Source organism: Oreochromis niloticus, linkage group LG4 (genome assembly GCF_001858045.2).
Source record: "Oreochromis niloticus isolate F11D_XX linkage group LG4, O_niloticus_UMD_NMBU, whole genome shotgun sequence".
Classification (NCBI taxonomy): Eukaryota; Metazoa; Chordata; class Actinopteri; order Cichliformes; family Cichlidae; genus Oreochromis; species Oreochromis niloticus.
The window spans coordinates 8,767,196-8,790,889 of NC_031969.2; the positions used below are offsets into that span (position 1 = coordinate 8,767,196).

Sequence of the window (23,694 nt, forward strand, 5' to 3'; positions counted from 1 at the left end):
AGCTGATGAACACACCACCCCCCACCGTATTTTCTTGGTCCACAGTGTACCTTATTTTGATTTTCTGCTGCTTGTCTTGTATTCCTTTATATTAGCCAACATCCTTGTGCATCTTGGACAAGGACATCTTCACCTTTCTGCACTCTTTCTGAATAATTGGCAAAAAGTATTGCTTCTGTAGTTATAAACAGAATGTTTTATGTTAGCTGACAATGACGAGTGCTGGAGAATTAGAATTGGAATTTTTCCTTTAAAAAACGTACCAATACCACACTCTCAAAACACCTTATTAGCCATAAAAATGTATATTTGGAACATTGTACATGAAGTACCCAAAGTAAAGTAATTATTTTCTAGAACAAGTGTTATATGGATTGATTTTAATGATGCAGATGTTAAAGGCTGAGCTTATTTTAAGTACTTTATATTCTGTTAACTCTACATTAATGCATGCGGAGCTACCCGCTGTGACAATCACTTTGATTGAATCAGCAACCAAATGTAGTTTCTTATTCTATTATACATTTGTAGTCCTGTGAGGAGTGTGTATCTCTAAATAAGCTGCTTTTAATGAGCTCAGAAAAAAAGAAAGTTATTTTAAAATATCTTATTAGTAAAAAAGCACTTGAGCACTGTGACATGGTTAGCTGTAAATATCTACAGGTGGATGAAGGATGTTAATGAAAAATAAAGGTGGTTTATTGGCAAAACAGCAACTTTACATTTTGTCAAGTGATTTCTTAGAGATGCAAATATGGAAGAACTTTTGTGCTCTGAACCTGTTCGACTTACCTGTTCTATTAAATCTTACAAGGCAGGATTGACATTTTCTGTCCAACTAGCCAACCGTAGCCACAACATGGCAGCAGTTCACAGGATTTTGCAAACAGGTAATAAAAAAAAGTTAACATTACAGAAGACTACCGGTTTAAGATGGGATTGCTTTTACTTTGGTTTTAATTCATGTCTGTTTTAAATATTATTGGACAAGCACTGCCTGCCTTGCTTGCCCAGTCAGAATGCCAACGAACCATGCAGGCTATAAATAGGAGGTAGGTTTGCAAAGCTAAGTGTGTCCAGTGTTGGATGGTTTTGGGGGGGTTGAGTCAATTCAATATAAGGCTAACGCAAGGTTAATTTTATCTCGGGATGTTAGCGCTTGAGCCAACTTGTTCACAGCATTCCCAGAGTATGATAGTAGGGCATTACCATCCAAAACGTCACAATACTATGCTGCATTGATTTCTTTTCCTCAACCACTCGACCGTTGTACCACATGTTTGTTGGTATTAGTGGTTTTGACTAAAATTCAATTTAATATTCAGTTTTATTGATCAGCGCCAAATCAAAATAGTTGCCTCAAGGTGCAAAGGTAAAGATCCTACAATTAACAGTGACAGAAATCTTTGATGAGTTTAATGAACAGTAAAAAACTTTGTAGATCCCTTTTCTGTCAATAGCTACTCCAATAATATACTTGAAATTAAGCTAAACTAAATTCAATAGTAAGCTTTACTACTAATGTATTTAAACTTTGCTTGAATGTCACACTTAAACTTATCCCCTGTTTACTGTGGAGAGTGAGCAGGAATAACAAAGCAGTCAATCGTAATTATTTGCCTTATGGTGGTTATGACTAACAACAGTCACCCAGAAGCACTAACCTAACTGTGGACCTACAGTCTTGTTGAACAAACAGTTTAGCTCAAATCAAATATTTGGCGGTATTATTAGCTTTCCCAATAATGAATGGAGCATTCGTTATGAGTAACATCTGTTCAGCCAAGCCGCTGCCTTTCACTGCTTTGTTTATATGATTGAATCTGTTAAATGTGACAATAAATCACTGTGGAAGATAAGGTTACGCCTAAATGACATCAGTTCACTGAGACACACAACAGCACCAAGCAGGTCTGAAATCGAGCTTTGACAGCTTTCACAGACAGTCTTCCTCCTTATGGATCATATTTCCAGTGCTTAAATTTTTTGTCATTAATACATACTTCTTATGTAATATTTTACTACAACTTCAAAGCTGTAATTGTGCATCTGTTACCTGACTGAAGCTCACGTCTGACTGCCTTTCTTGTTCAAAGACATGACTGTGCAGACTGCTAATGGAAAGGAGGGATAGCTGTTGCTGTGGGTAGAGTATATCCCATTAGGCGTAGAGGTGTTTAATTATGGGTTCTCACATAGTCTGGCTGTGTTTAGTGAGGCTCAACCTCTTCATCTGTTTGACAGTGAAAGAAGCCTGAGAGTGCAGAGGAAGGAAGAGTTTGCAGGCCTCCTGCGGTTTCTTAGAATTAGTTAGAGGCTTTTTGAGGATAAAAGGTCAGGATCAACAGGTTTGTGGTTTAGTGTGGTGCACATTTGTGTGTTATAAATGTCTCATGGTTGCACTGTAATTGCCTTTTTATAGTATGCCTGTGGCAATAGACATGTTCGGGTTACATGAATGAAAACACAGTAAAATAGATACACACTGAACCGTTATTCATCCTGGAAACAAGGTTTAAAAAATGATGAGAGCAGCAACAGAAGCTTTAAACAATGCCTAGAAACAGTTCAGTTTTTGACAGCTTAAAATAAAAAAACAGATTTAATAACAAATGACAGGTAGGTCTCCTCCCAAGCACCCCTGTATAAATCTTAGTGGGACGGGCCAGAATATGGCTTATGAATTTCACTGCTGTTTCACTGACATGTTTCATGGGGGATCTAAAAGGAGATTTTTACCCATAAATCATTCCCCTGAGGTCGCCCCTCATGTAAATGGAAAGCTCCTAGTGAGCAAGTTTTATCGCCTGCTTGCTTGATTAGGGCAACATTAGGAAATCAAAAGCTGTGCATATTTATTGCGCTCAATCGCAAGGTCAAGACACTGCAATCAAAAGTTTAATGTTTCAGTTGTGGTGACTCATAATGTAGACCGACTCATTTTGAAGAGACCTGCTGTCTCTCCTTCGTACAGTGCACAGCTTAATGCCCTCACCATCCAACTGTATGTGTGTGTGCTGTCCAGTCTTCTTCCCCTCCCCTCCAACCAGTCAATGGCGGTGGCTGCCCCTCCCTGTGCCTGGTTCTCCTGGAGGTTTCTTCTTGTCAAAAGGGAGTTTTTCCTTCCCATTGACACCAAGTGTTTGCTCATAGTGGGTCATCTGATTGTCGAGGTATTCTCTGCATTAATGTAGGCTTTTTACCTTCAGGTGACTGCTGTTGAGATTTGGCCTTATGTGAATAAAACTGAATCAAACTGAAATGACTTGAATGTGTAAGAGGAGGCGCGTTTCAGTACAGGCTTGCTGCCTTACAACAGTCTCAGTAACATGACATTTGCTTTGTCATTGAGGAATCATGTGTTGGGTGGAAACAGCATTGTTTAATGAAACATTGTTGTATGGGAACACGGCCGCTGTGGTCAATCAATACCGTCTGCAAGTAATTTAACATGTGATTTATTGCCGTGAACTTCTGAATCACCTACTTATGTGCCAAGCCTGAAGGTTGTCAGCTGTGTGATGGGAAAGCAGCTCCACTGACGTCACATTAAGCAGGAATCTTATAATCTCCGCTTTTCCCTCATTCGGTCACACTCCTCTGTGTGTTGGTACAGACACGAGGGGACCGAGCGAGAAGTGGCGCTTCTTGGCACCCCACCAGGACAGGATGTGGAACAGAAGCTGTATCAGATAATACCTCCTGCTGAGAGTGCAGGCAGCCATTGGTCCATCTGTTCTCCCCTCTGAATCACTGTTCCCCAAATAGAAAGTTGCTGTCTCACTACTTTATATATCTCAATTCTCCTCCTTACTCCCCGGTAGAGGTGTTAAGTTTCATGAACACATTCTCGGCACATGAAATCAGTTCGGCTTCCTTTCAAGAGCAACGTGAAATATTTGGTGCTGTAAATGCAAAGTTGTTAAAAGCTGACTCATTTTAGTGCCTCTTTCCTCTTTTGAGCACGCTCTGCTTCTCAGACTTGTGTTCTCCATCCTCTTCCAGGGTACCATCACAGCCTACCATCATCCCCATACGCCACAGGTCCTGAGGGTCAGAGGTTACCCCCATCTGGGACGTTATCATCAGAGTTCCTCAACCAAGGTGCCCCCGTCAAGATTCTGCTGCTGGTGTGCAACGCTGCAGGAGCCGGCCAGCAGGCGGTTAGGTAAATACATCAATAGGCTGCTCACTGTAACTTCCTCTCTCACAGCAATTGTTCTGTAATAGCTTAGACATCATACCTAAGCACAGCAGACCTGTCAAACGCTCGCTGTGTGGGAGTGTGCCTGGGGTCCCAGTAAGAGTGATACTCTCCATGGGAAGAGTTTGGAAGATGACTTCCTTAAGTTCATCTACTTCATCTCTCAACTTTAACTTTATTCGCTCCACATTTCCTCCTTGCCAGGTCATACATAGCTTAGTCATGGCCACTGTAGTCTAAAAACGCTGATATTTCCATCTCCAGTCATTTAGGACAATCACATGAAATCAAGAAGGTCCTGAGGTCGAACCCACTAGTGAGACTGGGCCTTTATGTGTGGCGTTTGCACCCTCTCCTTATGTCTATGTGGGTTCTCCAGCTTCCTCCCAGTGACGTGCATGTTAGGGTACCAGGCCTAAATCAGTTGTAGGTGTGAATGTGAATGTAAGTGGTTGTGTATGGATGTATAGACGGATGGATGGCAGAAGTAAGACCCCAGGAAAAAACAGAGGAAGAAATGAGATGGTGGTGGGTTGCAAAGCAGCTTGCAGATGCAGGAGCATCTTTGGGCAGTCTAAGCAGCTTTAATTTCATACATTGTCATAGTTTTAACAAGTGAATACATATAAGAGCATTAGTCCATTGGTGTCCTGCCATCAAGTAGTGGACAACCTAATGTTGTGAGGTTACACTTTAAGCTGAACATTCATCCGTCCTGTTTTATCCGAGGTACTAGAAAAATGGAATTCTAAGCTCATGGAAGTGTCTTGTGTTGGATGTTACATTTGCCAGTGTCGTCAGTTTGTCCATACTATAAAATGCAGGCCTATACTTTAGAATTTAAAATGTTTCCTTTCTTTATTTTATTAATAGTTTTTATATATTTAGAAATAATGAATCCAGGAAGTAGCCACTTTTGTCCTTTAAACCTAATCAACTTCAACGAACTCGTGTTTTATACATAGCCTTCCTCGAGGGAACCACTTCAAGGTCAGATTAGCTCCCTGTCACAGAAAAGGCTCACATTTCACTCTGTGACTCAGTGAGATGAGTTTCAAATCAAACGACTGAGGACTCTGACATCTGGCGCTATACACAGAGATCCATCAGACACTGTGACAGAGTCCAGAGAGATCAATATAGGTGAGCTCGCCAACGCGGCTGAGAGAAAGTCCGCTCAAATCTATAAGGGTCGGCCTCTTCGTTTCTCCTTCAAACGCCTCTCTGCCATTGCTCAACCCACCCACCTATCTCGTTCTCATCAGATGACAGCAGGAGGACTGTGCAGCGCCAAGAAAATGACATTGGAGTCACATAGTTGTTTCGCTCTTTTTAGTCGAGCATCACAGACACATTTCTGAGCACCAGTGTGAAAACTTGGAACTGTGATGGGATATTTTTATGTGCGGAAACCCAAATGTGTTACTTCTATTAGCAATTTGGTTCTTTTGCATTTTGCTTGTAGATGCCAATTCTCACACCTGTCGACACAAGTATAAAATATAGACCTAAAGTATGACCCCAACTCTCACATTTCTTTCATGAAACTTCCAAAATATTGTGTGAAAGAAATAATACACAGGGACCTCTGAAGGTAAGGCTATCTGTCACAAAGCATAGAGCAAGACATTTACATTTCATACTGCTGGCAAAAACAGAAAAGCAGCTTTCAGTGAAAGAGTCCACATCATAAAGGCCTGCAGACAGCACGTCAGGAGAGGGGCGTGCTTGTTGTAGATGATGGCATATAGTGTGCTGGCATAATCTTAACCCACTGACCAATGCCTACTTGCCTGATCTGCCTCCTTGTGACTTTCCTTTCTCACCCAAAATAAAATTCAAGCTAAAGTGTGACTGTTTCAAAAAAGTGAAGGGAATTCAGCACACATGGCTCAGGCACAAGTTCAATGGTAGTCCTGCAAAGCCATCTAAAATTAGCTGGTGTTTTGGAAGCAGTGCAAGTAAATTTGGACACATTTGAATGAGGCACTGTTTTTGATTTTTTTAGGTGTGGAGTCGAGTGGAGAACTTTGCAGATTATTTTAAGAAATCCATTCATCTATTTTCCTAACTGCTTATCCAGTTCAGGGGTTGCAGGAGGCTACAGCCTCACCCAGCTTTCACTGGACACAATATGTTAAAATCTTATGCATCGATGTCTTTAGCATCGATGTCTACTGTTTTGCATCAGTGTCTGCAAAAATGTGTAAACGAAAAAAAACGGTGTCTTTAAACATGCAGCAGAGCTTTTCTTTCATTCATTACAATTCTGATGTGTATCTGCTTCTTATTTTGTCTCTTTATGGACGTGCATGCTAATAAATCTAATACATACAATAGCGGATTGACCTCAATTAAATGAGTATTATAATAAATGCGTCATGTGATCTATCATGTCACAGGGTCTTTTCCATTTCTTATCTCCCTTCTGTAGATGGGCTGTAATGAGAATTCTGCTCTAATACTGATAATGATAATAAATAATTATTTACATTACAATAGGATAAGAAGGCGGTGAGTCAGTAAGAGGCAATATGGGATGGCTGAGTGGTGGTGTTGCCATTTTGAATTCATCATCTTTTAGCTCCCGTGACACTAATTTCCTCTGTGCTGGTTTTAGGTTCGGGCCTCCATTCCTCATGAGGGAGGACCGGTCTATTTCCTGGGATCAGCTGCAGCAGAGCATCCTCAGCAAGCTTTATTACCTGATGATCAACGGAGCTCAGGCACAGGTAATACAAAGATAGATTTTTTTTTTTTTTAAATGATTGAAGGAAATTTTGTTTTGTTTTTTCTTCTCCTCGTGTCCTAATGAGATATCCATGCCAGGGTAGGAATTCACAGACTCACATAAAGAAATTCTGGCACAACAGATGCTTGAACTCATGTCCTCTGGTTAAACCCAACTGCTAGAGATGTTCAATTCAGTCAAGGAACCAAAAAAAAACGAACACTGATTATTAGACACACTAATTAGGCACAACTAAAGCTATAGTAAAGCCCCATAAAGACTAAACTAAAACTACAGTACAGCCCTGTGCAATAAATCAGTAATAATTATAATAATAAAAATATTAATAATACAGAAAAGATATTGTACTGTACCCCCGCATTATGACACCTATGATGCTTTTAAAGCTTATATTTAATGGCAGTGTGCGTAGGCGGGTGTGTTTCAAGCACCAGCTAGAGTTCCTGCAGAGCCGGCTGGCGCACCTGTTCCAGGCCAGGTTTATTGGCTCGAGACAGAGCAAAGCATGCCCACACAGTGAACACAGTGACACTGTGTTTCACAGCCGCGAGATCTCAGAGCTCAGAGCTGGAGGCAGCAGAGACGAGCTGGTGTCCTCTCGCTGCGCCTACCAGCACACCAAAGTAGAGTCAGGTGTACTGGTATGACAAATGCTGGTTTGTGTCATAAAAAAAGAAAAAAGAAAGATTCTTCGCCCTCAAAAAACATGAAGCAATCATTTTGGGTAAAATGCAACTGAAATATATAAAATAAAATGTTTATTTGCTGCATTTGAATATTTAATCATTAAATGGAAATATGCTTGGTATGAACTGAATGTATGCCAGTCAGGTGAATTTGACCAGATTCCATTAAAATAAGCCTTTTATGCTGTACTTATGTAACAAATTTATATGTAATCCAGTTATTTTAAGTCAACGTAAATATTTATTTGAGTTTAGCACCCTAAAGGGATGCATGAGCGTAGCTGTTCTCTCGTCTAGGCTGTTTGTTCCCCTCTTTCTGTGTGCTGATGAATGAATAGATTGCTTCCTCTGTCTCAGAGCCTCATTTATTAGTCGTTTATATAGTCATGTTTGAGCTGGGAGCATTACTTTTGTCCACTCATGCATTACAGTGTAGCATTATTGTTTGCCAATCACATTTACTGCTCCTGCTCAGTCTCAATCACCCTGTGTTATCTTTTCTATGAGCAAATGTTGGGATTTCTTAGGAGGTGAATGTGGATTCTTTACTAATACACACTGAGCTGTTTATGGGATGTGATTAGGTCAAAAATTTCTAGGCTGAAAAGAAAAAGAAAAGCATGATGGGCTTCTTACCTTGTGTCCAAGTCTGGAGTGGACACAAGTGGGACAAATTAATGGGAGACCACTGCCACAAAAATGCATGCAAAGGAAAATTCTCTGAATGATATGCTAACAGTAATTTCAGTAATGATCAGCATTCTACCAGGTACAGCAAAAAGATAGCAGGTTATAAATGAGCAGATCTGATGGAGGAATGGGAGGAAGAGAGCAACGTAATAAATAAAAATAATACAGAAAAATTTGAATAACATGGAATTTTAGATCAACCCGAGGTCGATCTAAAACAGACCTTCTACTCCGTTCACACTCAAAGCACTTTCTTTCTACAAGCCTCATTTTCTCATTCAAACGGCACTTTTTTTGTAATCTTTGAACCTTCACATAGACGATGGACGCATCAACTTAAGATTCAGTATCCAAAAGTAGTTTGACTTTTGGATGCTGTGTCCCTGTGTAGGACTCGGGGATCAGTCCAGACCATGTGACTGGAAGCAGCCCCAAAAAGAAGGAGAATCATTGTGTTCTTAATATAAAGGCAAACTCATCAAATTTCTTCTATAGGTTAAAAAAGCTCAGGTTTCTTGCCGATTTGACTCAGAGGAGAGCTACGTTGTTACAAACTGTTACAGTTTGTTATAACTGATCTGCACCATGAAAAAAAGACAACACACTTCAGGTGTGTCTGAGTCTCAGTATCTGTTGTGTTGCTCTGTATTTGCACTGCTGAGAAACGACACGCACGAAGATCTTTTCATTGTGTAAAAAGAAATAAAGCTAACTTGCCTGTTTGTATTTTGCCTTGTATCGGGATCCTCGTTCCCCTGACGCTCCGCATTCAGTTCGCTTCTGCTCCCTTTCATCAAAACACTGGTGTTAATGAGGACCTGAAGTAGGTGGTGCTCAGCTCTGTACTCAGCAGCAAAGAGTTACAGGACAGAACCAAATCATTGCACACCTCGTTCACAGCATTGAGCGTCCACCTGTGCCAATCATGCACTCGTTCTGATGATACCTTCCCCTCCAAATATGCAAACTGTCAAAACCACATCAGACACAAAATAAGCTGTGATTTTTCTTCCAGTGTTAAACTCAGCACAAAAAAGCTTAGTAAATTTACAGTTGTGTGATATATTTATATAATCTCCCAAAAGTTTGTGACAGCCTTACATCACCAAGTCCAATACAAGACGTCAGATGCAGTGGAGACATGTTCTCTGGAGTGATAAATAATACTCCTCCGTCTGCCAATCTGATTAGTAAGTCAATTAGATCATTTCATTCTAACTTTGTGGGAACAGTTTGACGATGGCCCCTTCCTGTTCCAACATGACTGCGCAACAATGCACAAAGCACGGTACATAAAGATGGATGAGCAAGAAGAACTTGACTGGCCTGCACAGAGTCCTGACCTCAACTCGAAAGAACACCTTTGGGATGAATTAGAGCGGAGACTGCAAGTCTCTTATCATCAGTCTGACCTCAATTTCCCATAAACAGAAAAAGTGAAGCTGTTGTAGCTGCAAAGTGTGAAACGACATGACATTAAACCCTATGGATTAAGAACGGGATGTCACTCTCAGGTTACACGTTACCAGTTGCTAGTTACCCTCAGCAACAAGGACAAGAACAATCACTCTTTTCAGGTATTGTTATCTCAGGATGCATTTACAGAATTGTCTGCACATTTATCAGTTGTATTGTGCACACAAGGACAAAGATAACTGCATAGCTCTCAACTCACCTTTGTAAATAATTTTGCTACCAAGACACCCCCAAACAAAGAGTCTATGATTGCACTGAACACATTCCTGTGCTTGAGCATATCACTGTGTGCATAAGCCTGTTGCTAACCGTGCAGCCAAACTGATTTTCAATCAGTGCCTCTCCCCGCGTGGTGCAGGTGCCATGCAGCTGCAATAAACAGCCATACAGAGCACAAGAAAGGCGCAGACTTGCTCGCTGCTCTTTCAGAAGCACCAGGAGAAAGATGAAGAGAAGAGTCAGGTGCAGCGTTTTCTGTAACTCTGTTGGAGATCTGCAGTCTCCTTTGTGCCCCATGCTGTCAGCCGTTTAATTAAAACCAGGCTCGTAGAGTATAATCAGTTCGCTGGAAGCCTACCTTTGCCAAGGAGGGAGCAGTGCTCAGAGCAGATGTTTGCTCTAAATCTTTCAACTCAGCAGAATATGTAGTTTTCTTGCGTCGATGAATTATGCTCACAAGTGGATATTTTCCGCTTTTGTCTAATTTTAGCTTTAGCAAAGACAAAAAAAGCACGTCCTCTGCTACTGACATCACTTAACGACGTAGTGTTGAGACACGTGCCCTTCTAAGTAGACCCATATGACCGTTTGCATCAGAAAATGTCAGGTAGAGGTGAAGAGAGAGAGGATGACAGCTCAGAATGAAACTCAAAGACTCAAACTTGAAATGTGGTACATGATCTTCCATGTAAATGACTGATACACCCCACGTACAGCCTTTCTATCTAGGATTCAGGAAAACATGTAACTGTCCGTTTCATTGCTTTAAATATATTAAGTTTTTAAAAATGCCTAAAGTTGGAATCTTTTCATGTTCCCATCAGTTGTTGATTGGATATCAAAACTAACAATAACCTGGTATTGTTTGTCCTGACGTATGTTGTCTAATTCTGTAGAGCCCATGTGAATCACAGCCTCAGTTTCCTGTTCTTAGGTGACAGGAGTGGCACCCGGTGTGGTCTTCTGCTGCTGCTGGTGCTTCTTCTGTGCTCTTCTGCACACCTTGATTGTAACGAGTGGATATTTGAGTTTCTGTTGTCTTCCCATCTGCTTCAAAGTTACTTTACCTTCCTTCTTTGAGCTTCAGCAGGTGTCTTCACCACATTTGCTGTTGAAAATTGGCTTCAAATGTATATTCAGATACCTTTAATATCCTTATCACATTATATTTCTCAGAATGACTATATTTATGTTTCACTGTGGTTACCTCCCACCTAAGGGGCAGGACATAACATGAAAATCTACTTCTCTAAGCGCAGAAATGACTTCTATGTGAAAAAAACATTGTGTTTATTATTCTTCAGATTCACAACTTCAGAAATACAAAATCGTCAGGGTGAGCTAAAGTGAAAACAGCAAACTAACAGAACTATGCATCAACACAAACTCAGATGACCTGCCTGAAAGTAACAAACCAAAAACATGGGCTTACATTCTTAGTCTATTATAACAAGAGGACACAGTTACAGAATAGCAGCAGCAGTTCACTCCTACTTACTCCTTCTATCCTCCTAGGCACACAGCAAGTCTCAATCGCTGAGCTGACTGGTTGAATGAAAGGGAATCAAACGATCCTCTCTCGACAGTGGCCCTTATGTAGGGCGTGATCCTCAGGCTAGTGTTGCCACACCTGTTGCAGCCCGGCGCCTGCACAGTCTAATTAACATGCTTGCTCCTCAGATAATGCAAATCTTCTATGGTTACGACACTGACCTAAGAATCTCTCAGCTCATTTTTATCTCATATTTACTGTCTGACACACAGTCAATGGTCTGTTAGCTCCGCCTCATTTTTGGCGTTGCCTTCACAGATTCATCTTGAAGCTGGGAGGAAGATAAGCACACGCAGAACAGTTACCAGACCAATATGCTACTTTTGTCACTTGTCAAGCTTATGCTCTGACACAGTTACGAAATAAAGTGACAGTCTACCAATCAAAAGGTAAAGTAATCTTTGGAAGCATCCTTTATAGACAGAAGGAAACAAAAGCAAACTTCTAACAGTAGAGTTAGATCTATTTTTTTTAAAGGTCTTAAAGAAGCACTTGATGCTATATTGTGCTTAAAGACTGGGGGCTCAAAGCTGCATGTCCTAGGGAAATAAAGCTGTAGTTTCACTCCTCGCCCACTAATGATGCTTATGGAACGTGGGAATACGGGAAAAACAGCACTGATCTTGCATTGCAGTGCTGTTCAGACTCTTTGTATTTTCACAGCTCTACATCATGTAGAGACATCTCAAGCTTGACAGCTCTGTCACGACTCCTTATGGATGCTAAGCCATCTCTGGAGAATTGCAACTCAAGACAGAGTTCAGACTGAATTATCTCATGTGTGCGAGGAGAGGTAATGTTGTTGAAGGAGTCAAAAAAAAACATGCCTTTAAAATATAAGTGCATGTATCTTATTGTAGAGGACGTTTTCTCTGCTTCTTGACGTGAGAATCTCGAGTTGGAAGAACTCACTGGGTGGTCGCTCTGCATGTACACACAAGCCTTGCAGTGGAACTCACAACAAGCCCGGCAAGGCTGTAATAAAAAGTCATTTTGGTTTTAAACTTGTCATCTAGCATTCCAAATAAACAGGCAGGAATGGTTTTGAATTCTTTGGAAAGGCCGCCCAAAGCACCTAGACACCACACGGAAGTTTGAAGCCTTCACTGACCACAGACAGTGAAGATAGCTTTATTATAAACTACTATGTATGTGTGTGTGTGTGCCCTCAAAATGCTACTTTCTAACGATAAGTGCTAACTGCTGCATTTCAGCAGCTAGCTGACATTCTGGATAGTACTGCGTGTGCATTTGTGAGGCAGTAATTCAAAAGTAACATTTAACTTTCCCCAGGGGTGCGTGTGCACCGGTGGGCTCAGCACGTCAATATTCTCCAGGAATGTTCTGTCTGCTCCGCTGTGCTCCTGGTCATCAGAAAGATCCTGCCGGCCTGAGCTTTTCCTCTCAGCCTCGTGTGGGAGTTTGTGTTTGAGGCCAGCCAGCAACAGATTTCCCCAGAACAAAAGGAAATCAATTTCATTTTTCCATTCCTTCGTTCCTAAAGCACCTCTGATCTAAGGCAGATCTCAGGGTAATATACTTGGGCTTCAGAGGACAAGAAACACTCTTTTTATTTTTTTTCTCCTGAACTCATGTTTTCCAGCGTGGTTGAGTCGAATATGAGAAAAGTCTGAGTCTGTTTGTGGTTTGGATTTAAGAAAAAGACACTTAATTGCTATGCTCCGTGCTGATTCAAGCCATGAGCTAAAAATGTCAGGTGCAGGTCTCAGCCTATATTTCACGATGGCCCATTTTTGTTTTTGTATCTCCCGAGCCCATACACAGCACATTTCTCCAACTTAAATATAACACAAAAAAACAGGCCATTGTTTTTTATCCAAACTAATTTCCATTTCAGCATTTTTAATAGTTTGGAACAGCTGTCCAAGAACCATTTTTAGCATGCAAGCGCCAGCAACTAATCACCGACTGAAAGATATCAAGGCGGGAAGTTCCACTCATTTATTTATTTTTTTAACAAATTGCCTGTAAAGACTGATTTACATCATTAGCCTTTAATGTTCCCTTATTTAAAGAGGCACCATTCCTTCCCTAAGAAATTCTGGCTATGTTTTGGTGAGCCGCGGGGAAGGATGTACCTAATGGGATGGTGAAGTGGGTGATGTCTGAAGTAATTATTTGCCAAGATGAAGCACTGACTGATCGCGTGATAGGAAAACAGAAGCTGTTGTACATTCTGCACTCATGTGTCGGTGTGCAAAAAAAAGAAGATTACAAAGAGGCAAATCAGTACCGAAGGCTCGGGTGTCTTGTTTGTGACCAGGCAACCAGATGACGGCCTCCAAAAATCCCACTTCCCTAACCCCACCGTGTGGTAAAACAGACACAAAAACAGACATCTCACCCAGTTTTTAGACATGCAATCATTTCGATAGTTTACCAGCTGCACTGAGTCCTTCTCTGTCTCTGTTCTCTTACACTGCTACTTCTACACCTCCCTTTTTCCTCCTTTTCTTTTTTGTCTGACTTGTGATGTCTGTGGGTGGGAGGCTAGGTGGTTAAGTTTAACCTTCCAGATAGTTTTTAGTGTTAAAGCTTGCAACAGTAAAGTGGTTTTTGATAAATAAGAGGCTTTTATGTGACTAAATGAAGTTTTCACAAACCTGGTTTTTTTTTTCTTCGCAAATAATCCCAGCTGATTTTTTTTAGAAAGCCCTTAAGATAGCTGTCGACTGTCTTTCACGTATTAGGTTCATAAAATAATTTCATCCCACATTTTTTGGTCTGCGCTCGGCAAACTGAGCCATCATTGTGCCTGATCAGTACACAAAACCCTGACTGGATGAATAATAACCCTCAACTCCAAGCAGCAGAGCTTCGGTAGTTGTTGTGGTAACATGCAGACAACAAGTCTGCAGCGATAATAGCAGCTCTTTGAGGCCGGTTGTACTTTCTGCTTGATTCTGAATATAAGAGAAGAGAATACTGCCCAATGCTTTAACTTCAACAAGTGATTTTAAATAATGTGATAAATCATATAAAAAGCGATAAGCAGTGTATGCAGGAAGTGTAAAAGAACTAATAAACTAGCAGCTATTGTCAACATCAGTGCGGTTATTAGAAAAAAGGGGCAGAAATCCAAAAGCTGAAAAGGTTGACCCTCTGTTAGCCACAGGTATTTATGCTAAACAGCTAATCAGTGAGTTTGTGTATTTGAATGTGAAGAATTAACCATCCATGTAGCCACACAGCACTAACATGAGTGAAAATGTGAGCTTTAACTTGTTTACCTGACACTGCATAGAAATAAAAGCACATTACATTTTTAAATGGTGTATGTGAGAATGTCTTTAGGAGCAAACTAACACTGACTTTCACATGCAGAAGCATTTATCTAATAATACTGCTGAGATCCAGAAAGTATAAAACACTTACAGTATCTATAGAGAGGCGCTGAGAGATGTTTAAGACATTCAGGAGGTGCTGCTGTATGATAAAGTATCCTGATGCTGTCCGTGTGTTTAACGTGTGTTTTATGCTCCTCTTTCAGAACACCAGAGTGCTGTTCAACATCCGTGTGGTGGGGGGATCCGTGTTTTACAGCTACCTGTCACCTCAGGACGGGCAGCCTCTCTACCACCCTGCTGTCGACAGGTCAGGATGCCAAAAATACTCGAATCTTATACGTTAGCGTATATCAGGGCATAACAAGTCCCGATGTTATGTGTTGGTTCTTCCAATTATCACTTATTCAGTCATAATGACTTTTTCTTATTTTGGGGTGTTAATTGCAGTTCCTGTTGAAACTTGAATCTTCCTCTGCAGCTCTGGGGAGCCCCCACAGCTGCAGCAACTTTTATGCCAAACAAAAATTTGAAAGCGTGCATGAAGCGAAAGGTCACAGAACGTATTCCCTGAGCTCTTTACTTTTTTTGATGTCTGAATAGACAGTGTGAAAAGTATTTTTATATAATTAGATTTTTTTTTTTCCAAATTTATCACTTCTCAAAAATTAAACTCTCCCTTTCGCAAAAGAATACAGAGGCTATTCTGTACCACTTCAAATTGTGGTCAGATGCATCCTGTTATCTTTTATGGCCCTTGAGGTGTCTACTTAAACTTGATTAGAGTCCACCAGTGGAAAATTGCAGGGATTGGCTGTATAGTGTACGGAAATTGACTCCACACATCAGGAAAAAGATCAAGCTGTGAACATCCAAGAATAACTCTGTATGCTCCCGTGATAAAACTAAGGCGAGGCGTAGATCAGCAGAAGGGTCTAAATCCACATCTAAAGCTTTGCGGTTTCCCAGGAGTACAGTGGCCTCAATCACTGTCAAATACAAGGAGACTGAGATCAGAGGCTTCTAGGAGCTTTACCAAAATGTGTAACCCAGCTAAGAGAGGTGATCAAGAACAAGACTTCAGATGTCCTCTGTAGAACTGGAAAAACCTGCTGAAAGGACCACCATCCCAGCAGCAATCCATCAGAGCAGCTATACAACTGAACTGTTTGGGACTGAATTCTTTGCACTATGTCTTTTAAAATCAGGGTGCTTCCTATCATCTAGAAAATGCTAATAGTGCAGAAGAGGTGGTGGTAGCATTGAGGACTGCTTCTGAACATCAAGGATAGGAAGGACAGTCAGAACTGTGAGATAATTATTAGTTTTGCTTAGCTAGCCAACTGGTAAGGGTTTATACCAGATAAGTGAAGTCCCGTCTTCCTCCCATCAACCAGTCAGTCCAGATGGCCGCCCCTCCCTGACCCTGGTTCTGCCTGAGGTTTCTTCCTGTTAAAAGGGAGTTTTTCCTTCCCGCTGTCGCCAAGTTCTTGTTCATAGGGGTCATCTGATTGATGGGGTTTCCTCTCCATTATTATAAGGTCTTTACCTTACAGTGTAAAGCACATTGAGGTGACTGTTGTTGTAAATTGAAGTTATATAAATAAAACTGAATGCGACACTTCTCGTTTGAGTCAGCAAACTATAAGGCTGATATTGTCGTGGTCCTGGGTCGGTGACTCAGTGTTTTGTGTTTTTGGGTTACTTTTTAATTATGGTTTTCTGTTTCGTATTATATTTACTGTTCCTGGTTTCTTGGTTTCTGCTCTGTTTCTGGTCCCCGCGTGTTGTATGCTTAATCTTAGTAGTCTGTCTTTATGTCTTCCCTGTGTTCCACGTCTAGATACTTTTGTCTCTGTGCTTCATGTTCCCAGAGTCTGTCATGTTTCCACGTCTCAGTGTCTAGCCTGCGTCTTTGTGAACTGTCTTGTGCTTCCTGTTTTACTTTGATAGTCCGTGTCCTATGTCCCTCTGTCTCGTTATGTCAGATTAGCCCAGCTGTGCTTCCCTCCTGTTTTCCATTCCCTCGTTACTCCCTTGTGTATTTAAGCCCCGTGTTTTCCTCTGACCGTTGTCGTGTCATATCCTCATCGTGCTGTTTTCTCCCTTTGTGTTTCTGGCTTAATTCTAGTTCTCAGTTCCTGGTTTGTTTTCCTAGTCTGTGTTTCTTATTTTCAAGTTTCCAGTTTAATTTCTAGTTTTCATGTTTGAGGTTTTTTTTGTTTGTTTGTTTGGTTGGTTGGTTTTTTGTGAGTTTATTTTTTATGGAAAGTCTTCCCAGCAACAAAAGCTGACACTTTAAGTTTTCATTCTGTGTATGGGTCCTGCATTTGGGTCCTTCATCCTGTCTGCCGCAGCACACACCTTGACAGATATATTCATATTGTATTGGTCTAAAGGATTATTAGATCATTGTAAATATCTCCTGAGTTGTGGAATGACTGGTATTATGTTTGAAATCCAACAAACTCACTTCAATAACCTGTTTCAATAAGCTAACTCATATTAGGTCTAATATGATCAGTTTGAATGGATATGAATTCCTCTCTGATCTAACCAGAAGGTTTCTTGAAAATAAAAGCTACAAGCATCATGCTGACATGCTACACACCACCATGTGTGTGGTAAAAATAAGTTTAGCATTCTCTGATTGATGCTGTCCTGAAGGCAAAGTTGGCTTTTCTTTCATCTTTTTTTATGTATATCACATTTACTGGAAAGATTGGCTTTGATTTTCACAGCAGTGACTGAAATGTGCAGACATTTCCTCTTTCTTTACAGGCGCATGTCTGATGGCTTTCAGTTGCAGAAGTGAATTGCTGTTTCAAAGGACCATTTTGGCAAGGTCTTTAAAGGACTTCCATTTGTGTGGCTGCGAAGAACAGTTCATTCACTCACTGAATGGTGCTGATGGGGGCAAATGCTTTTGAAATCTTTTGAAATGCAAATGCAAAAGCAGCACACTGTATCCGAGAATCTCATGTAATGATAGCGTTTGAACTATAATGATTCAGAAATATGTTCTGTCCCCAAGTCAGCCCACATCAAGTAGCACAAGAGTGTGTTAGTGCAAGTGCTTCACTACACTTTGTTCACTTCTTTTGGCCTCTGTTAACTGTTTGTGTTTGTGTGTAATGTCACACAGGTTACTGCTTCCACGGAGATTGCCTTGTTAGCACCTTTTTGGTCATGTTAGCATTAAAGTATGGATGTAAATATTGGATGGCAATAAAATTGGTTCTGAGTGAAACCTCTGAACTACTATCAGATGAACTGGCACCACCTACTGACTTCAGTCATCCCCTGAGTCTTATTTTAATGGGTGTCTCTTCAACTATTGATTGTTGCCATAATTAGCTAGATGGTGTCAATTATAGGTATTGCACTTGCTAACTATCAGCATGTTTTAGCATCCCGATGTAAAACTTTAGCTCAAAGACTTTTGTATCTATGTACAGACAACAGAATGCTCTTCTTAAAATAATAATGTGCATATGTCACACATATCACAACTGTCATAAAAACGAATGACAGCTGCTAGTAGATTCCTGCTCTATCTATTAATTTACTTTTGAAACTTTAGACTTAATTTTGTTCTACAGCTTCCACAGCACCTCAGAAATGCTCAAAGCTGATTCTTAATGGAGACATTCAAAGGTTCTGTCTTAATGGAATGAGAGCAGTCTAACAGCACAAGCTGAAATCAACATCAGCTAGTTCAGATATGTTCAGATGTATCACACATCTCGATCAGATAAACATTCAGTCCTATGTTTGATTTTATGTGTAGTCAAATCTCTAAAATTCAAAGTGTTCATCTCTCTCAGAGTCAATACATCAACCGCTTATGCCCCGTCTAAAAACAACAACGGTGCTGACACCTAGTGGTTTAGAAGCATCAGTGCATATGAATTTAAACAATCCGGTAAATTGATACATGTGTCATAACTTGAAACTGCAGCAAATGTTAGAAAAGCCTGATGGAAATAAAACAGATGGAGTAGTCCTGCTGACAGGATCGATGTCACGTTGTACCGATGCCTCACAGCTACCTTTGATCTTTGACCTTTGATGTCTTTTAGAGCTTTGAAGCTGTGCGGCTCAGGAGGCCCTCCACATGTGAAGCTCATTATCGAGTGGGAACACAGAATCAAAGACTGGTCAGTACATTGTGCATCCAGTTGTTTCAGTATTACTTCAGTATTCGCACCGGCCTTAACTAACTCTTTGTGCCCGCAGCCTCTTCGGTAACATTAAGGAGGAGGTGGTGAAGGATGCGGAGAGCGTGAGGAATCAGCAACAGCAGCATGTACAGCAGTACAGCTGCACCTTGGATGAGTGCTTCCAGCTCTACACCAAAGAGGAACAGGTAGACTGTGTGCAACAATACAGCACAGAAGTGTTGCTGCTTATGCTCTTTTAGTTCAGCGGCCTAAACTGTGTAACTGATTTCTGTTATTTAAAAAAAAGTGGTAAACTTGTGCACAAAGATAAAAGAAAATATTAATATATTAATATAATACAATATTAATGCTGATAGGTCAATCAATGAATAAATTTCCATCTAATCTATGTTTCTTACTGATACCCATCAGGGAAAGACAAACATTTTAGACACAATTAAAACACTTTAACATTTGAAGCTAATAATAGGATAGAAGTCAGCAAGTTGCTTTTTATGTGTCAAGATTCAACTAAAAGTTTGGCCCAAATTCAGACCAGAATGGGGAATTTAAAAAAAACAATCAAGTTTTATTAAAAACTGATAGCTTGGCCGGCAGAGGCAACAAATCCAAAGTGACAAAACCAATCCAAAATAAACAGACGGCACTTGCAGGGGAGAGGAGAAAACCCATATAAGCAAACCAGGAAGTACAACAGACAATCTGATGAAGAGGAAGAAGAAGGCAGAACTATTTATACTCAGAGGGCTGACCAGTAAAGTGGAGACAGGTGGGGAACAAGGCTCAGCTGAAGAAAAACAAGATAGTCAACAGACAGGAAGTAAAATCCAGAAACAAGATGCCAGAGGAAATGAGTTAACAGAATAAAAACAGGAAATGAACGAGCCACTATAACTGAAAGGAGGAGGCGCTGAAACTGCAATGACAGATGGAGGAACAGATGGGGAAACACTGAAGGAACTAAAAATAAATAACAAACTCAGAATAGGAACCGAGGATTCAAAACCAACGCCGAACCGCCAGCAGTGGTTCCAATCTCCACAAGCACAAAACGGTAACAAGAGACAAGAGCTCGATTAGAACAAGAGCTAATGCTCAAAGTGCTGGAACCATAACCGTGGACCCTACAGAGGTCACGCAGGTAGTCCAACTCCTCCAGGATGGCATAATACCTGCCACTGCCAGAAGGTTTGCTATGTCTCCCTGCACAGTCTCAAGAGCATGAAGAAGATTACAGGAAGCAGGCAGTTACTCTAGGAGACCTGGACAGACAGGGAGTAAGAGGATGAGCACTGCCAGAGTGACAAAATGACCTCCAGCACGACACTAATGTCAATGTCTCTTCATGACTGACACTGGCCATAGAATTGGTACGCCCCTGTGCAGACCTGGGACAAGATCCCCGTCTATAGTCTCATTAGGAGCGTGACCCAACGCCGTCAGGCAGCCATACAAGCATGTACTGAGTAACATTTTGAGTTGCTGCAATGAAATTTTGCCAAAACGGACTATTCATCAGTTCTTCACTTTGTGGTGTTTTTGATCATTTTCATTTCCATCACACCACATGACATATTTTTATATCCTAACACATATTTCAGTCCATATCAGTATAGACATCCATTAAGTTTGTTTTTTCCAGTTGAGATCTGATGTGTTTTCAAAGGTTTCCTTTCATTTTTCTGAGCAGTGTGGAACTGGTTCCACATGTTTTAAATTCTCTTGTGAATTTGTTATTGTGTTTGTATTGGTATTAAATCAGGAAGTAATCAGGTAGTTCAAAAATAGACAGTTGTTGTTGCTTTTAGATATGCCAGCGTACAACACATTGACGTTGACTGAAACAGGGGAAAAACATGTTTGTTTTTGAAAGGTTATGTTTGTCTATCGTCTATCGGTCGGTGGGAAAGAGGTAAAAACAAGCAGGCGAAATATTTTTATCGACTGCAACATGTCAAATGTCTGTTCATGCTCTCCTCTGTGGGCAGTAACTGACAGTGTTAGACAGCTTTTAAGTGGGTTGTTCCCATCATGTGGAGTGTCAGGATCATATGACTGTCCATGTGCTACAGTGCAGCGTTCAGCCAGACACTCCAGAGACAACACTTGCTGCCTCTTTTCCTAATAAAACAGCCAAAAGGCACTGAAGATAGTTTTTTTTTCCTCTGTGTTTTTTGCATGGAGATGTAGATGAATGTAATTTATTATTACATTTTATTAGAATAATTAGGAGTAGACGTAGATTAGGAAGTAGTTGAATCCATTTTTTAGTCTGTGTGACTTTGCTACAGTTGCATTTTGTCACCAGCTGGTGGAGCTGCAGGCTCGAGGGAGACGCTGTTCAATCTATGCCGGAAAATGTTCCTCTGATTGAGCCAACTTAACAATATTTCACTGTATAAATAAATTCCTTTTTACAAATTGCAGGTGTTGATTCCTTTCTAAACCTGATAAAAACAAGATAAAAGCATTATATCATAACTATCTTTTTTTTTCCCTGCAGTCCAGAAAGCAAGTGCAAACATTTACAAAGGTACAGAAGGCAAGTGGAGGATGTGTTTTTTCTGAGATTCTCCGTATGTCTGAGGTGGTTTTCATCTCACAGATTATTTTTTAAGCCATCAGATGGTTGTTGTTGTGTGCCAGCGAAAAGTGCAGCTGTGCTTTACTTGCGATGCCTGTGACATTAACAAAGCAATAAACAAAGAAAAGAAAAGCAAGAATCTTCAGCACTTCTTTGTAAAGTTTGAGTGCATGACCTTGCTGAATGCAACAGCTCATCACTTCACAGTATTCAGTATGGTAAACATAGGGAAGCGAGAAAAGTGTGCACAAGTAGTAACCATGGCAACAGATTCTAAATGTACGTCTTGGTCGAAGTCGAGCTGAGTGCTCCACGAGCAAAGGAAGAAAGAATTTCCAGGTTTTCGCTGCACCAGTGTGTGAGTTATAAGAATGTAATAAGACAAGATGGGAAAACTGATTTGCAAACATATGATGCAGAAGAGGGATTTTTGAGAGACTGTCAAATATTTAAATGCCAGTTTTGTCTCTGCTTCCCTTCCTCTCTGTTTTTCCAATCAGCTGGCGCCTGATGATGCCTGGAAGTGCCCCCATTGTAAGCAGCTGCAGCAGGGCATGGTGAAGATGAGCCTGTGGACCCTGCCAGACATCCTCATTCTCCATCTGAAGCGCTTCAGGCAGGTGGGTGAGCGAAGGAACAAGCTCACCACATTCGTGCATTTCCCCCTGGTGGGCCTGGACATGACGCCGCACGTGGTGCATCGCAGCCACGGCGCCCATCAGCACCCTCCGCAGCCGGGCTGGAAGCAGAGCAGACGGCCTGACCTGGCTCCTCCTGACTATCTGTATGATCTGTATGCTGTGTGCAACCACCACGGAGGCATGCACGGTGGACATTACACAGGTTTGAGTAACTTCTAAGAAATGTACTTAGAATTTTGTACTTTATTTGTACAGTAACAAAGTGCCTCACAGTTTTGATAAAAACACGTTAAAACTAAGTGACCATGTTTATAGATGTAAATCCATTTCTGCATATGAACTCCTGTACACGTATTAGGAGAAGCAGAGGCCACAGATCACAGCAAAGGGATTAAAGATGATTTAAGAAAAGCTGACCTTTTAAAAACAAATCACACGTTCAGTCGACCTCTTAGGATGAGGGAAGCTGTTTAGTTTAGCTACAACCCTAAAAGCGTGATCACCTCTGGTTTTAAAATAAGAGGGTTAGGAGACCTTGATCAGAGCTGCAGTTGTAAGGTCTCTATAGCTCTACTTTATACACAGGATCCTGACCATGTAGGGCTTTATCCATCCATCCATTTTTTTCCACTTTATCCTATTAGAGCTGGAGCCTATCCCAGCTGCCACTGGGCAAGAGGTGGGGATTCTGGATAGGTCACTAATTTGTCACAGGGCAGACAACCATTCACATCTGTGGGCAATTTGGAATCGCCAATTAAGCTAATTTCGCTAAGTGCATGTAAAGTGCATGCATTGGGAGGAAAGCCAGATGGTGGATTTGAACTCAGGGCCTTCTTACTTCTTACACCACACCACCGTGAGGATTTTTTAGGTTGTGCGAAGTCTTGTTAGCAGTCTAGCCGCTGCCTTCTGGACCAGTTGAAGATAGGCTGGGGAGATCAGAGATTCATGTAAAACCTGAGTTTTATCTCAGGAAGCAAGACTGGATGAGCTTTGGGATGTGAGATTCAAAATTCATTTGTTTGTTGCAAGGTTCTTACCACATGTTCTTACACAGCTTTCTTAAGGATTTCAAAAAATGAATAGAGGTTTGGAAATGGGCCTGTAATTGTCGGTGGGATCTCTGGACGTTTTGGGGGGGTGGTTAAGCAGAGGGATGACAGTGGCTGTTTTAAAATAACCTGGCATGCGCTCAGATGATAGTGACAGTAGGAGATAAAGTCAGTTTAAAAATCAGTAAAAAAGAACATTCCAGAAACTGGTCTTTCTCTGCACCAGCTCCAGGTTTTAATGCTGTGACTAATTGGTGTATTTGCTCACTTTGACTTTGATGCCAGGAACACATTTTTAAAAAGTCTTGATAGGAACATGCACACCAGACCCCTCACCCAAACTGTG

General features: G+C 41.0%; 1 protein-coding gene across 1 annotated transcript in view; it reads left to right on the top strand.

Moving 5' to 3' along the window:
• The window catches only part of usp43b (ubiquitin specific peptidase 43b), an 89,261-nt gene that overhangs the window by 57,872 nt on the left and 7,695 nt on the right, over window positions 1-23,694 (top strand). The window contains exons 7-12 of the mRNA XM_005468472.4: window positions 4,006-4,168; window positions 6,825-6,936; window positions 15,091-15,194; window positions 18,967-19,044; window positions 19,124-19,253; window positions 22,153-22,495. Coding sequence (XP_005468529.1) covers window positions 4,006-4,168; window positions 6,825-6,936; window positions 15,091-15,194; window positions 18,967-19,044; window positions 19,124-19,253; window positions 22,153-22,495 — 930 coding nt within the window. The remainder of the gene's footprint in view (window positions 1-4,005; window positions 4,169-6,824; window positions 6,937-15,090; window positions 15,195-18,966; window positions 19,045-19,123; window positions 19,254-22,152; window positions 22,496-23,694) is intronic.